Genomic DNA, 14,043 nt, shown 5'->3' with positions numbered 1-14,043 from the left:
GGTATAGTTTAAAACATGGAATGCATAGGTTCACCTTGCATTGCTCACAATCTGTTCTTGGCTCATGACGAATTTTCTCTTTGCACACTCTTTACATGTTCTCTTTCTATCGAATTATACTGGCCAATGAAGGAGGGCAGCAGTGTCATTCTCCTTCATGCATTCTTTTTTTCTTTTCCTTCTGTAATTGCCAAACAACTGATGAGCTTTTTTTTTTTTTTTTGTCCTGAATTCTAACTGAGTTCTTTTTCGGAGGCGACCTGTTCTGGATTTCACTTGATGGTTTTGAGAGAGTTTCATCAGTATAAATCCATTGAAAATACAAATATCCACTAGATACCAGAACAGGTATTTCCACCATTTGAGTGATTTCCTGGAGATAGCGCATGAAGCACGTAGTTGATCAGCCCGAAAGTATTTGAATGGTGATAGAAGTTCATCAATGCAACAGTCACGACTGTGTCAGATGACAAAATGTCTTCATCAACATGGTCATCTATTTCATTCTCATCAGGATCTGGAAAGATATACAGTACATGGGTATTTTAGAAAGAAAAAACATATGGACCTCCGTTTCAATAATCATATTGAGAATGCAAAGCTATGAGGTACTGCTATTAGTGGAAAACGGACCATTCACTTAGAATTATTCGCATCGGGTACCAAGTCAGGATCAACAATATCATCATGAAAATAGCATTACCGTTAGGATGTTCCGAATTCGGGACACTCCTTATTTTTTATATTTCTCGGTAAATAAACAAGTTAGCGTTAGTTTATGCATTTCAGTATCAAGGTAAACCTCTTCCGAATAGCTCATAAAATAGTTACAACATACACTTACATGGTATTTCATCCATGATGAAAAATAGAAGGCGCTTTGAAGATGGAGGAGAGCACATTGTGTTGCGCATGAAGGAGATGATGTCACTGACGCTCTTAAAGGCAATGCTGCATATAATCTGTTTTAAAGAGACATGTAACTTGTGCCACATCAGTTTCAATCGACACTTGAACTGCTACTTTTCATTTTCTCGATCTAGCAGCACAATCGTCCGTAAAGGGTTAACATCTATTCACGGCCCGCCTGTAGTCGGCGTCCGGCATTATTTACTATCGCTTCAGCCCAACTGGAGGCGTGACTCGGGATACACGGAAGTAAACACACAACGACTGTTGTCGTTTGCCGGGAGGAATGAGTTAAATACTGGAGAGATCAAAAAGAACAACACAAACCGAGACTTCAAAAGAGCTCCTCTTCTTTTCCTTTCGGCTTTTGCCCTCAGGGGTTGCCACAGCGAATCAATGTCCTCCATCTATCCCGGTTTTGTGCATCCTCTTCTCTCACACCAGCTACCTTCATGTCCTCTTTGACCACATCCATAAACCTCCTCTTCGGTCTTCCTCTCGGTCTCCTGCCTGGCAGTTCAAGGCTCAGCATCCTTCTCCCGATATAGTCACTCTCTCTAATGTTCACTTCTGCTCTTAGTCTAGCTTCAACTACTCTTTCACAGAGTTTCATTGTATGGCTCATCAACTTTATTCCTCTGTAGTTAGTACAACTCTGCACATCTCCTTTGTTCTTAAAAATGGGCACGAGTACACTTCGTCTCCATTCTTCAGGCATCTGTTCACCATCTAAGATCTTGTTGAATAACCCAGTCAGGAACACCACCGCCACCTCTCCAAGACACTTCCATACCTCGATTAGTAAATCATCAGGCCCGAGTGCCTTTCCCCCCTTCATCCTCTTCAGCGCGCTCCTCACTTCATCCTCGCTAATGCTTGCTACGTCTTGGTCCACAACAGTCACGTCTTCTACTCTTTTTTTTCCTTCTCATTTTCCACATTCATCAATTCTTCAAATACTCTTTCCATCTTGCCATCACACTACTGGCACCTGTTAATACATTGCCATCTCTATCCTTAATCACCCGAACCTGCTGCAGGTCCTTACCGTCTTTGTCTCTCTGTCCCGCCAGCCTGTAAAGATCAGTCTCACCTTCCTTGCTGTCCAGCCGAGCATACAAGTCATCATAGGCCTCTTGTTTGGCCCTTGCCACCTTTACTTTAACCGTGCTCTGCATCTCCTTGTACTGCTGTCTGCTCTCTTCTGTCCTCTCAGTGTCCCACTTCGTCTTTGCTAACCTCTTTCCCTGTATACACTCTTGCACCTCTCCATTTCACCACAAAGTCTCCTTATCTACTTTTCTTCCACTCGATACACCAAGTACTTTCCGATCTGTGTCTCTGATTATGTTCGCTGTAGTTTGCCAGTCATCTGGAAGGACCTCTTGCCCACCCAGTGCTTGTCTTACCTCCTTCCTAAATGTCAAGCAACACTCTTCCCTTTTCAACTTCCACCATTTTGTCCTCACTTCAGCCTTTGGTTTCTTCATCTTCCTCGCTGCCAGCGTCATCCTACACACCACCAACCTATGCTGTCTGGCTACACTCTCACCAACCACTACTTTGCAGTCACTGATTTCCTTTAGATGGCGCCGTTGACACAAAATGTAGTCTACCTGTGTACTTCTGCCTCCACTCTTATAGGTCACCCTATGTTCCTGTCTCTTCTAAAAGAAAGTATTCACAATAGCCATTTCCATTCTCTTAGCAAAGTCAACCACCATCTGTCCTTCAGCGTTCCTCATCTGGAGTCCAAACCTGCCCATCACCTCCTTATCATCTTTGTTTCCTGCACCAACATGTCCATTGAAGTCTCCACCAATTACAACCCTCTCACTTCTCGGGATGTTCTGTATGACTTCATCAAAGTCCAACCAAAATTTCTCCTTCTGCGCCAGCTCACATCCTACTTGTGGGGCATACCCGCAAACAACATTGAAATCACGCCTTGAATTTCTAGCTTCAGACTCATCATTCTATCTGATACTCTTTTTACTTCTAAGACATTCCTAACAAACTCATATTTTAAGATAACCCCAATTCCATTTCTCTTTCTGTCTTCACCATGATAGAACAACTTAAACCCTGACCCTAAGCTTCTAGCCTTGCTCCCTTTTCACCTGGTCTCCTGGACACACAGTATGTCTACCTTCCTTCTCTGCATCATGTCAACCAGCTCTCGACCTTTACCTGTCATTGTTCCTACATTCAAAATTCCTACTCTTAGTTCTGTACCAGACATGGGCAAACTACGGCCCGCGAGCCACATATGGCCCGGCCCGTCAGGCTTTGTAATCCGGCCCGCCGAACTTGTCCAAATTATAGTAAAAACTGACTCATGACAAAAAGCGAGCGGACACCAGGGCAGACAACTCTGAAAAGTTGCTGGCCCTATATTCCAGGTATCCGCGAAATAGTATGTAAATGCCATATCTTGCATATTCTTTGAGGCAAATATATGAACTGCTAAAGGCAATTTTCCACGTTTGAAAGACATTTAATAAATTGGGTTGTAGTGTGCTTACTGTGCTGAGGTTCGCACACACTACATTTAATGCTTTAGTATATCCTAGTTTGTGTTGTAGAGGATGGTTCGAATCAAAAATTAAGTATTGGTCAGTGTGTGTAACCTTCTGTTTTTAGCGCTCTGTCCTCTTTTATAATTACTTTACAATCCAAAAAGGCTAGTTGGTTCTCTTTAAATTCCTCGCGAGTAAATTTAATGTTGATGTCTACCGAGTTAAGGTGATCTGTGAAGGATTGAATTTCTTGTTTTTTAATTATGACGAAAGTATCGTCCACATATCTAAACCAGTATCCAGGTTTTGTCCCCGGGAAGGATGTGAGGGCCTGTTTCTCCATCTCTTCCATGTACAGATTAGCCACTATGAGTGAAACTGGTGAGCCCATAGCACAACCATGAATTTGTTTGTAATTTTTTTCCCTAAATTGAAAATATGTAGTATTAAGGCAGATTTCCAATAATTGGAAGATGTGGTCCGGTTGAAGTTTGGTTCTTTCATGCAAAGAAACGCCCACCAGCAGTCTTGTCCTCACCACTGAGACTGCTGCTGGGGTGGGGACAGATGTAAAGAGAGAAGTCACATCGTAAGATGCCAATGTTTCCTCAGGTTCCAATATGACGTCTTTTATACTCTCTACAAACCCTGTGGTGTTCTCTACGTGATATTCTGTGTTCCCAACCAACGGAGCTATGATAGTTTTTTAGATATTTGGCTACATTGTATGTAGAGTAGTCAATGCTACAAACAATGCGTCTGAGGGGGAACCCTTCTTTATGTATTTTAGGCAGGCCATAGATACATGGCGTGGCCTCTCCCGGGTATAATCTAAAATACATCTGTTTGCCTATATGTTTTCCTTTCTCTAACTTTTGGAGACAGTCTATCATTTCTTTCTTGTATCTATTGGAAGGGTCCCTTTTTAGTTGCTCATAAGTGTTAGAATCACTGATCAACCTATTTATTTTGTCTTCATAATCCAATGTGTTAAGAAGCACTGTGCATCTGCCCTTGTTTGCTGGCATAATAGTAATATGTTTGTCTTTTTGTAGAGTAGTTAACGCCTTTCTCTCTTCTAATGTTATGTTGGACGGAGGTGGTTTGGCACTACTGAGAAGCGCTGATATTTTAATGCGTAGCTGACATTTAAACAGCTTCTTCCCCCAAGCCATTAACTCTTTGAACTCTTTGAACTCTTTCAACAGTAGCCAAAATGGAACTGTATAGTGCCACTTAGCAGTTTTTTTTGACGACGATACTAGTGCAGCGTGTTCTACCGGAAACAAATTCCTTGTGTGTTCTACATACTTGGCAATAAAGATGATTCTGATTCTGATTCTGATGTGTCTTTTTCAGTGTTTTTTTTCATTCCGTGTAAACAATCTCATTCAGATGATGAGACAACCTTCGAAGGTCGATCACAATCTATATGCATCCAATGCAACTAAGGTCTGAGCCAATTTGCATTGTCGCAAAAGCAACTAATGTCACAATTGTTTGACAAGAAGCTTGAGGACAGATCAGGATATGTGAGGACCGGTCAGTTCAAATCCCAGATCCTTGAAATTACTGCCAATTTATCATATGTATCAAGGGACCATATTTCCTTCAATAAGCACACTGTATCATGTAATGTTGTGTTTTATGCGCGTCACTTCACAAACCCCTTCTATTGACAAGAGGAGTTTTCTTTGTTTTTAATATATGAACAAATACATATTGTGCATCTACGCTAGAGTGTGGATATAGCGTATAACTGTGTTTTTGGCAAAGTGAGGTTGTGAGCCTGGTCGCGCAGATCTAGATGCTAATCCAACCTCTACATGTGACAGTATTTTGAATGAAGAGTTAACACTTACATACTTATCGGGTGACTGCTGTTTCAAAACACATAATGATCGAGTCATTTTCTTGTAAGGTGAACTTCTGGATGAGGCAGGCAGATTTAGCCCCATTCCTTCCTACGACAAGTTTGCTTTCTAAATTCACACCAGATTTGTTTCTATGACAACAGAAGTACACACTCTCAGAATACGAATTAAGATGAGTTTGCATTACCACTGCCAAGCCCTAAGAACCAAGAACCCTGCGGAAACATCTCACAGAGTAAAAAAATCCCCAACATTACCAGTGTGATTATTTGATTAATCAGAGAACAGTTCAGATCAACGGCTTCCTGTTCGACTATAGACATCCACATATTGACAAGCATCACCTACCTGCATGCATACACACATACACCCTCACACACATGAGTGATACGCAGAATCAATAATAGAATTAATGAAATCCACAGTATTAAATGGAAGGGGTTGTGTACTGTGTGTGAAATTGTCATTCCTTCGACTTCCCCCAACCCTGGTGCTGGACATTTATCATCATTGAGATTAATGAGCATTCAATCAGAGTTACAGGACCTGCGGGCATAATTTCGATTCAGTGTTGTTGGTACGTTTGTGCTCTTTGGACATATTGGTTGTGACCTTAGACGAGTATGAATGAATGAATGAATGAATGAATTCACAGAGAGTGGGGGGTCCAGACACACTTCCCCATCACCAAACCAACAAACTTTTATTTTTTATAGACATGCATAGAAATTAGTCACAACTAAAATAGGTGTCGTATTTGTAATGCTTATGAAAAAATGTAATAGTTTCTGAGGTATATCGTCCCATCCATCCATCCATCCATCCATCCATCCATCCATTCTCTAAACCACATATCCTCACAAGAGTTATGATCATTAATAATTCAGATGTTCAAGTAAATTGTGGTTGAAAGATTATTTTTGCATTCCCGATTACTCTTATGAATTTGTAAAATGAGCAACGCATGTTTCAGAGTGACTTTCATGTATCCACAGATTTAATACATTCTTAATCCCCACCAAAGTATTTCTCAATTAGTCACAATACAATGGTCAAAACGGCATAGCTCTGTCGTAAAATGAATGTTTTTAGCTTACTTTATTTACCATAAATGTTTGATTCGTAGCCGTGAGGATGTCATTATCAGCATGCACCCCCTGAATCCAGAGGGTTTTTTCCCCGTTTAGTTTTGATTGCATTCATTAGGTACTTGAGTGAGCAGAATAACATAGGTTAGATATGGCCTTCTTTAAAACATGTTTGAGAATTTGACTTGTTTATATCCCAAAACAATGTATTCTTTTAGACCTCTTCATAAGCTGCCAGACTGCTACCGAGACTGTTAATGCAGCAAATCAATAGTACTTCAGTCTCTGCACAACGTAATGACCTTTAAAACTATTTGCTATAGCTCTTATCTTCCATCACTAGTGTTGTGGCTCATGCCCCACGTGGACAAGAGCAGGTTATTCCCTGAATTGGTCATTAGCCAATCCCAGGTCAGTTATAGACAAAAACAGTCTTTCTCACTCACATTCACGCCTATGGACAGCGTCTTCAAATAATAAAATAATTTTGGAGAGAGGAATGTAAAGAAACCCACAGGGAAAGTATGCACACTCCATATAGAAGGGCATAATTCGAAACCCTTGCCTCAGAAATGTGAGGTTGTGCCACTGATCCACTGTTCAGCTTTGCAAAAACTTACTTTCAATTGTTGATGACGTTTGATTGTACAATATTTGAACTCGGCTACCTCTTAGTGGCTAGTAAAGAAAAGAGAGAGAAGGGAGTATTTCTGGATCCATTTCTGTATTTATCACCAGTAGACCAGGACTAATAAAGAGTAATGAGGAAAGGAGTGTAGGGTCATGCAAGCATATAGCCAATGTGGCCAAACAGAATAAAAACCTCTGAGAAACACTTAGTGTAAGTGTAGTTAACCATGACATCAGGTTTGTTTCGGGCAAGCTTTTACGTCAGATGCCCTTCTTGATTAAGTCTTTTGTTTCTGATGAAAGAAGACAGTCTAAGGTTTTTTTACACACCATTGAATGTTAATGTAGTCCTAAAACTCAATATTGTGTGCGTCCTGGAATTTGAGTGACAATGACAAAAACCCCTGCACTGGAGTGGACATATTTTTGCACATGTCTGGCAGTGAATGAGTTAAGTTCACCTGTATTTGCCATGGGCTACGAAATGCAATCTTGAACAAGCCAGATGATTTTTGTTTTTGGACTTCTACCAGGCGACACAAATGTTAATCATGATAAAGTGTGAACCAATCTTAGAAACAAAAGCTGTGCCTTGTGGCTGTGGCCGAGAGCTTTTGACTCCCCAACTGCTAATCTAAAAATAACAGCTGGGGTGGGATACATAGCCAGCAGGCAGGAAAAACAAAGGAGCAGAGGAAAATCTGCTACTTGCGTAATCTATCAGACCATGAGGTAATGTTAGCCACATTTGGTGTTTACTCTCATGCTCCCCCGTGCTCTTTTGTCACTGCAATGTATAAGGAATTGTAAATTTAGCTACTGTGATTCATATATGAATCAATGCATTTATGCAATATGCATAAATATATTAACATTCTGAAAGAGAGAAAGATGGATGACAAAAATGTGTTGACAACCCTGCTTCATGGCAATAAACAATAAAAGAGTTTGTGCTGTTCCTACTGTTTGTTTTATTTGGATAATCAACCAAATAGATAACTAGCGAACTTATCTGCTGGCCATGTCATTTTATTTGGCCCGCGAAAGCAAATCACGTGTCTCAACCTCCATGATCCTTGCTTCAATATTGACCAATGTTCAGGGGGGGGGGATGCATCAGATTTATACAAGGTGTCCCAAAACATGTGTACAAATCTTAAATAATTGTAAATGTTAAATGGTTGCACTCATTTGAACGACTGTTGCTGGTGTTGTGCGTATACTTCGTCTTTTTGGTGTCCCCATAAAAAAAAGTCTAGTGGTGTGAAGTCTTCTGCCAAATCTGTCCTCCAATCCACCTAAAATGTCTTTAGGCTGCTTTTTCATACTTCCTGTCCTATTTTCGAAAAAATATCCTTTCTTCAAAGTCAAGTTTGGCTGAAAAGTTATCAGCTTCTAAAATGTGTATACAAGTTTTAGGGACACCCTGTGTGTGTGTGTGTGTGTGTGTGCGTGTGTGCGTGCGTGCGTGCGTGCGTGTGTGTGTGTGTGTGTGTGTGTGTGTGTGTGTGTGTGTGCGTGCGAGTGTGTGATTGTGTTCACAAAGTCACTGTCAGAAAGGCCCACCGATGGAAGATGTAAAACCACAGTGACCTACGACAAAAATTAGTTTGACACCGTTGTTCTATCCCATTCCATTGCAGTCCATATCTTTCGACATAGTTCTATATAATTCCATTATCATTGCCAGTTATTCAGTAACAAGTCAGTATTTCAGTATTCTTACAATTCTCCAATTTAATAATTTTGGAGTAAATAATATAGCCTGTTTGGTTTGACATGTAAAGATTTGGTTTTATTATGCTCAATAATGTTAAAATTATTCCGCCAGCAACGCGTAGGGTATTTTGATAATAATAATAATGACACCGTACATTTAATTTACAAGCGCCTTTCTGAACACCCAAAGACACTTTAGAATAAAACAACAATACATAGTACAATAAAACCATGAATAAAATGCTAAATAAATAAATAGCTGATTAAACTAGACCATGAATCCAATTTTTTTTGGCACCTGTGCAATTGAGTTTAAAACATGCCCTGTCAACAAAAACAAATCACTGCTGGAATTCATTCCATCATGTTCTTGACGACAGAAACTGACTTGACTGAAAATCCAAATTAGCAGTATGTCACTGTCGCAAGCAACAAGCATGCTGTCATTTGTAGATTGAGCAACAAGAGAGAAAAAGGTCTTAATAGAGGCTCTTCGATTCTATGTAGTGAAATGCAATGTCTGCCTCTGTTATGGAACAATGGTTAAACCTTGTGCTCAGCCGCAGGTTTAATTTAAATGGTGAGGTTTAATTTTGAGCCAATCACTCCCTCACCAAGTGCAAATTTATTCTCTGCATCTGTTAACGAGGAGCTATTATTTTCTTCCACTTACCATCTATCTGGTACACTGAGAAAGCTTGACCTGGGAAAAGTATGCCCCACAGTACCTGTCACCGATAGGGCTTCACAGTGAAGTCAGAAAGATAAAATGTGCAGTGTTTTAACTTTGACAGCTGTGCTTTTATTTTGATGGGCATGTTGGTTGGATGACACAAGCATGCAAGAGACTTGTCGTCTGCCGTGTTGTAATTTTTTGCTTTATTTTTACATTAAAAATACCACTCTAAATAGACAAATGAAATTCTCAATGGTAATCCTTCTGTTTTGTGGTTAATTTCAACACATTTTATTATAATTTTATCAGATTCAATTGTCAATGCATAACATGTCATGATTACACTTAGCACTCAGTCAGTCCATCTAATGAACTTGCAACTTGAAGGAGGGTTCAAGGAGGTTTGATGCAGTGTGAGCTGTTCGGTGGTTGAAGGTGACAACACTGGCAGTACCATCCCCGATTACAGAAGCTGGCTCGAGGGAGATGTGGAATCTATAAAGTTACACTCTGTGTTATAAAAGGAACCTGAGATGGTGTGCTTGAAGGTTAATAGACAAAGTCAAGATCGCCTCAACCCAAGTTCACGGCTTGGGCTCTGGAGCCAATCCTCTTGAGAGGAGTTAGATTTTGTCACTCAGTGGAGCTTCCCTCGGTCGAGCTTTCTTCGGTGGAAGATTGTAAGTAGGTGTAGTCGGCATATTTGATTTTGAGTTGTATTTGTGCCACTGCAGCAAACAGCAACTCTTGAATACTTTGGCTGAACGATTAATTACATTTGTAACATAATCACGATCTGATAAAATGTGATTTGCTAATTACAAAGGTTGCGTTTGACTGATCAGAGCGGAGCAGGCAAAAGGGTGAGTCCCTTAATTAACGCCTGCTATTCTAAGTACGTGGAATGATCGGTGAAGTTGTGAGAAGAATTTGTGCCCCAAAATATGTACAACTTTTTTACTCTTTATCCATTTTACGAAAGGTTCATGTCGTCGCAAACTTGCGAAATACAGAATGTGACAGCACACAGTTGGCAACTTTTTAAGCTGATCTTATGACCAAACGTCTTCTTTTCCTGTGTAGGAAACTTCACATCCAGAGCTCTGCTCTGATGGAGGTCGGCTGTTCTGTGAGAGCAATAATGCAAAGGAAAGGTGAACAGCTTTAGACAGCTCTCATTGCTCTTCAGAGGAGAAGAAGAGAGTGGCAGAGGAGGACATTGTGAGAAATGCTCTAAGAACACGAGTGGATAGCAAAAGAAAGAAAGAGAAATACAGAGATAGAGAGTGATTGTGTGATTCGGCTGATCAAACGGTGTTTGAATGAAGAATCGGGAGAGAATAAAAAAACAATGTTTACAATGTGTTTGGATCGTGAATTTCTCGATAGAGAGAGACAGAGAAGGGGGAGAGATAGAGAGGGGGGGAGGGGAGATTGTGTGATTCTGCTAATCAAGCTGTGTTTGAATGAAGAATCAGGCAAGTGTAATAACATTATGTTTACAATGTGGTTGGGTAGTGTATTTCTCTAACAGAGAGAGAGAGAGAGAGAGAGAGAGAGAGAGAGAGAGAGAGAGAGAGAGAGAGAGAGAGAGAGAGAGAGAGAGAGAGAGAGAGAGAGAGAGAGAGAGAGAGAGAGAGAGAGAGAGAGAGAGAGAGAGAGAGAGAGAGAGAGAGAGAGAGAGAGAGAGAGAGAGAGAGAGAGAGAGAGAGAGCGGCGAAAAGAGAGATGTCCAGCATCGTAGCTCACATTGCTGGCTGGCTGGCTTGGCTCCCTCACTGTTGACGAATGAGCTGTCTACCCACGGGGCTGGGAAACGGCAGCTTGTGACAAGCTGGGGAGAGAGGAACATGAATGTAATGCGTACCTTGCCTCGCTTGCTTACAGATACCGGACAGAAGAAGACCCAAGAGAAGAAGGATGGGAGGCGCATGTCATTCCAGAGACCGAAAGGGACCATTGAATATTCTGTGAGTAGCTCACAAAACAAACAAGCTCTTTATTTGTCTAATGTCGTTTTGGTGGGTCTGCCCATCGTCTGCTTGCATGGTGCAGCAGCTGCTCTGTGTGCGCGTCAGCTGGTGCCGATTTCTGGTGCCCTGACTAGCTTTGCAGGGTGTGTTTACGTGCACCGTGTCAACCCATGCTTGGTCGGTCATCAGTGAGGACAAGAAGTGATGTCGGTTTTTGCATGTGCAACACGTGTACCTGAGACTCATGTTATTGTGCTGTCATTTGGAAGCGTGGGGGGGGCGTAGGCTGAAAGGTTGTGGGAAATGTTTAAAACAACTTCCTCTACATCTACATTGTCTTCATATTTAAAAAGCAAGACAGGCGTGTTTCTCACGAATTTGAGACAGACAGACAGACAGACACAATGCGCCCCCCCCCCCATTCTCTGTGCCACATATCGGCAGCATTCCACCACAGTGCTCGCTGTGCTTGCGAATGACCTTCCAACCGCATTGTCATTTCCATCGATTTAGCTATTGTTTATGGATGGGTAACTAAGTGTTGAAGTGTAGCTCACATTCGAGTGGCACAAACTGTACATAGAGCTTGATTCTGCTCTGCTTGATGTTCTTGAAATGACCCTCAAATGCAGCTGCAGTCAGACAGATTTTCCTCAACCCTCTCCGTGGCAACAGTGAGGAGTTGGATCACTGTGCCGCCGCTCATTCGATGTGTCTGACTGCTAAAGAGAGAAGAAGAGAGCCAAAGTATGGCATACTCAGATGTATTTCATGTCACTCTTCATGTTGTTTGGCTGTTGGAACAGATTTCTTGAAATAATGGGGATCAGCTGCTTCCTTCATCTCCAACATTGCCTTGCTAACCTTTCAGTCATTTTTGACCTGCAGCTTGACAAGAACCTTGTTTACCTGGTGATTTTTTTACCAGCTGTTTGTGGTAAAATGCATTGTGTCCTGGCCCTGACATGAACAGAAACACAAAAATATATATTGGTGGTGAAACAAAGACAGAGTCATCTAATGTGGAATTTGGAACAGAAAAACATTTACACCTGAATCCCACCGGATGCCACCCTCTTCTTATCTGCTGTCAGTATTTTCTGTTGTTCCTCCTCATTGCAACCATTGCTGGTTGGTGATAGTGTGATGGATGGATTAAGCGTTGCCAATGATTTTTCCTGGAGCCGAACATGCAGCGACGGCAACAAGCTACGATGAGGCCAGAAGAAATGTCATAAAAAAACCACACAAACATGACATACCACCCACATAAAATTGTGACGGACACTTGGGACAGTGTGTGAGGAAAAGCTTTATCTTAAACTCATCTTCTGTGCCAATGGGCCAGCCTATTTTACTCTCTGGTAGATAACTTTGGAATCTCTCTCGCAGCTTTACAGGAAAATGCCATGTTTCTTCTTATGCCTCTTTATCGATATTTTCACCCCCTCCCTGGCACCCCTCCTTCACACATGGCCTTCTTGGGAAGAGCAGAGATGGTTGAGGAGAGACAAGATGGAGACATGAGAGAGGCAAAGAGCACCACAAAAATGTGCCACTCAACGGAGGTTTGCACTTCATCCACTGTGTTCCAGAAATGAACTAAATTCAAACAAAATGGAGCTCTTAAAGGACATGTACTCTATATCTCATCACCATGTCCCACAATATGTGCCACGTGTTACCTGCCATATTGTAACCAATTAGAATTAGAATATGCAGCTACATTTTGTTGCATTTATTTTGTGGCTGACGTTACTCTTATAGGCATTGTCCCGGTGGAAGATAGCGGCTTCAAAAGTGAACTTTGAATTGAAATTCTAAATGAAATTGTTTCCCTAATTTCAGGCGATGTCACTGGTCATGGTCGTTTTCAAAGCTGTGTGCCACATCATTCACTGTTGTCATTGAATGGTTTGTTCTGACTTTTGATCTGAAGTGCACTGGTATGTCTGCTATAAACTAGTTTTTATAATCCACCAAAAAGTGTTTCAGAATTATGAACATAATTTCAGCCTTTCATTATTTTAAAGAAGGCACAAAAATACTCTCCCATTCTAATATTCTAATTTATTCATTCATTCATTCATTCATTGTAAACAAAGACCTCATTTAATTTTTCACATTATAACTTTTAACCTTAAATAGGAGATCAACATAACCATAGCAAGTCAAATAACTGAGAACAGAAGAACTGGATTCAATAAAAATCATTTTAAATAATGTTATTTTTAGAGCACGTGGACTATCTATCTATTATCAATTTATCTATTTAAGGTTAATCTGTTAATATTTGCCTATTTTGTTTATTAAATAAAATGAATAATGATAACATTAAAGGACAACCAACGTCTCCGGACAAGTTGTGTCCAACATTTGGAAAATGGCTTCAAATGACTTCTACTGAGCGTACTTTACAAAGATTCCACCGCATATAGCTATATTTTACCTTTTAAGACTCGCACTGAATATTCAGGAAGTCTTGTTTTTGAGTTGGTGACGAGTCCGCATGTGACGTCACTACAGGACCGTCGTCCTTGACCGTAAAAAAGACGCACTGTAGCGGTCCTTCCATCACGTCAATGTATTTTGCTGTATTTGTTTGGTCTGGGGACCTCGTGTTGCACCCAAAAGCCGCCAGAAGGCCAGAAGAGG

The 14,043-nt window shown here is 41.0% G+C and overlaps 1 protein-coding gene across 8 annotated transcripts in view; it reads left to right on the top strand.

The window, feature by feature from the left end:
• Positions 1–14,043, top strand: part of oxr1a (oxidation resistance 1a) — a 117,871-nt gene that overhangs the window by 58,832 nt on the left and 44,996 nt on the right. For all 8 annotated transcript variants that reach the window (XM_088999764.1, XM_088999766.1, XM_088999767.1 and 5 more), the window contains one exon: positions 11,303–11,385. In XM_088999764.1, the coding sequence (XP_088855890.1) occupies positions 11,303–11,385 (83 nt within the window). The remainder of the gene's footprint in view (positions 1–11,302; positions 11,386–14,043) is intronic.

The sequence above is a fragment of the Hippocampus bargibanti genome, linkage group LG06, assembly GCF_051943395.1.
Source record: "Hippocampus bargibanti isolate YZ-2025 linkage group LG06, ASM5194339v1, whole genome shotgun sequence".
Lineage (NCBI taxonomy): Eukaryota > Metazoa > Chordata > Actinopteri > Syngnathiformes > Syngnathidae > Hippocampus > Hippocampus bargibanti.
This window is presented reverse-complemented; position numbering and strand designations above follow the sequence as displayed.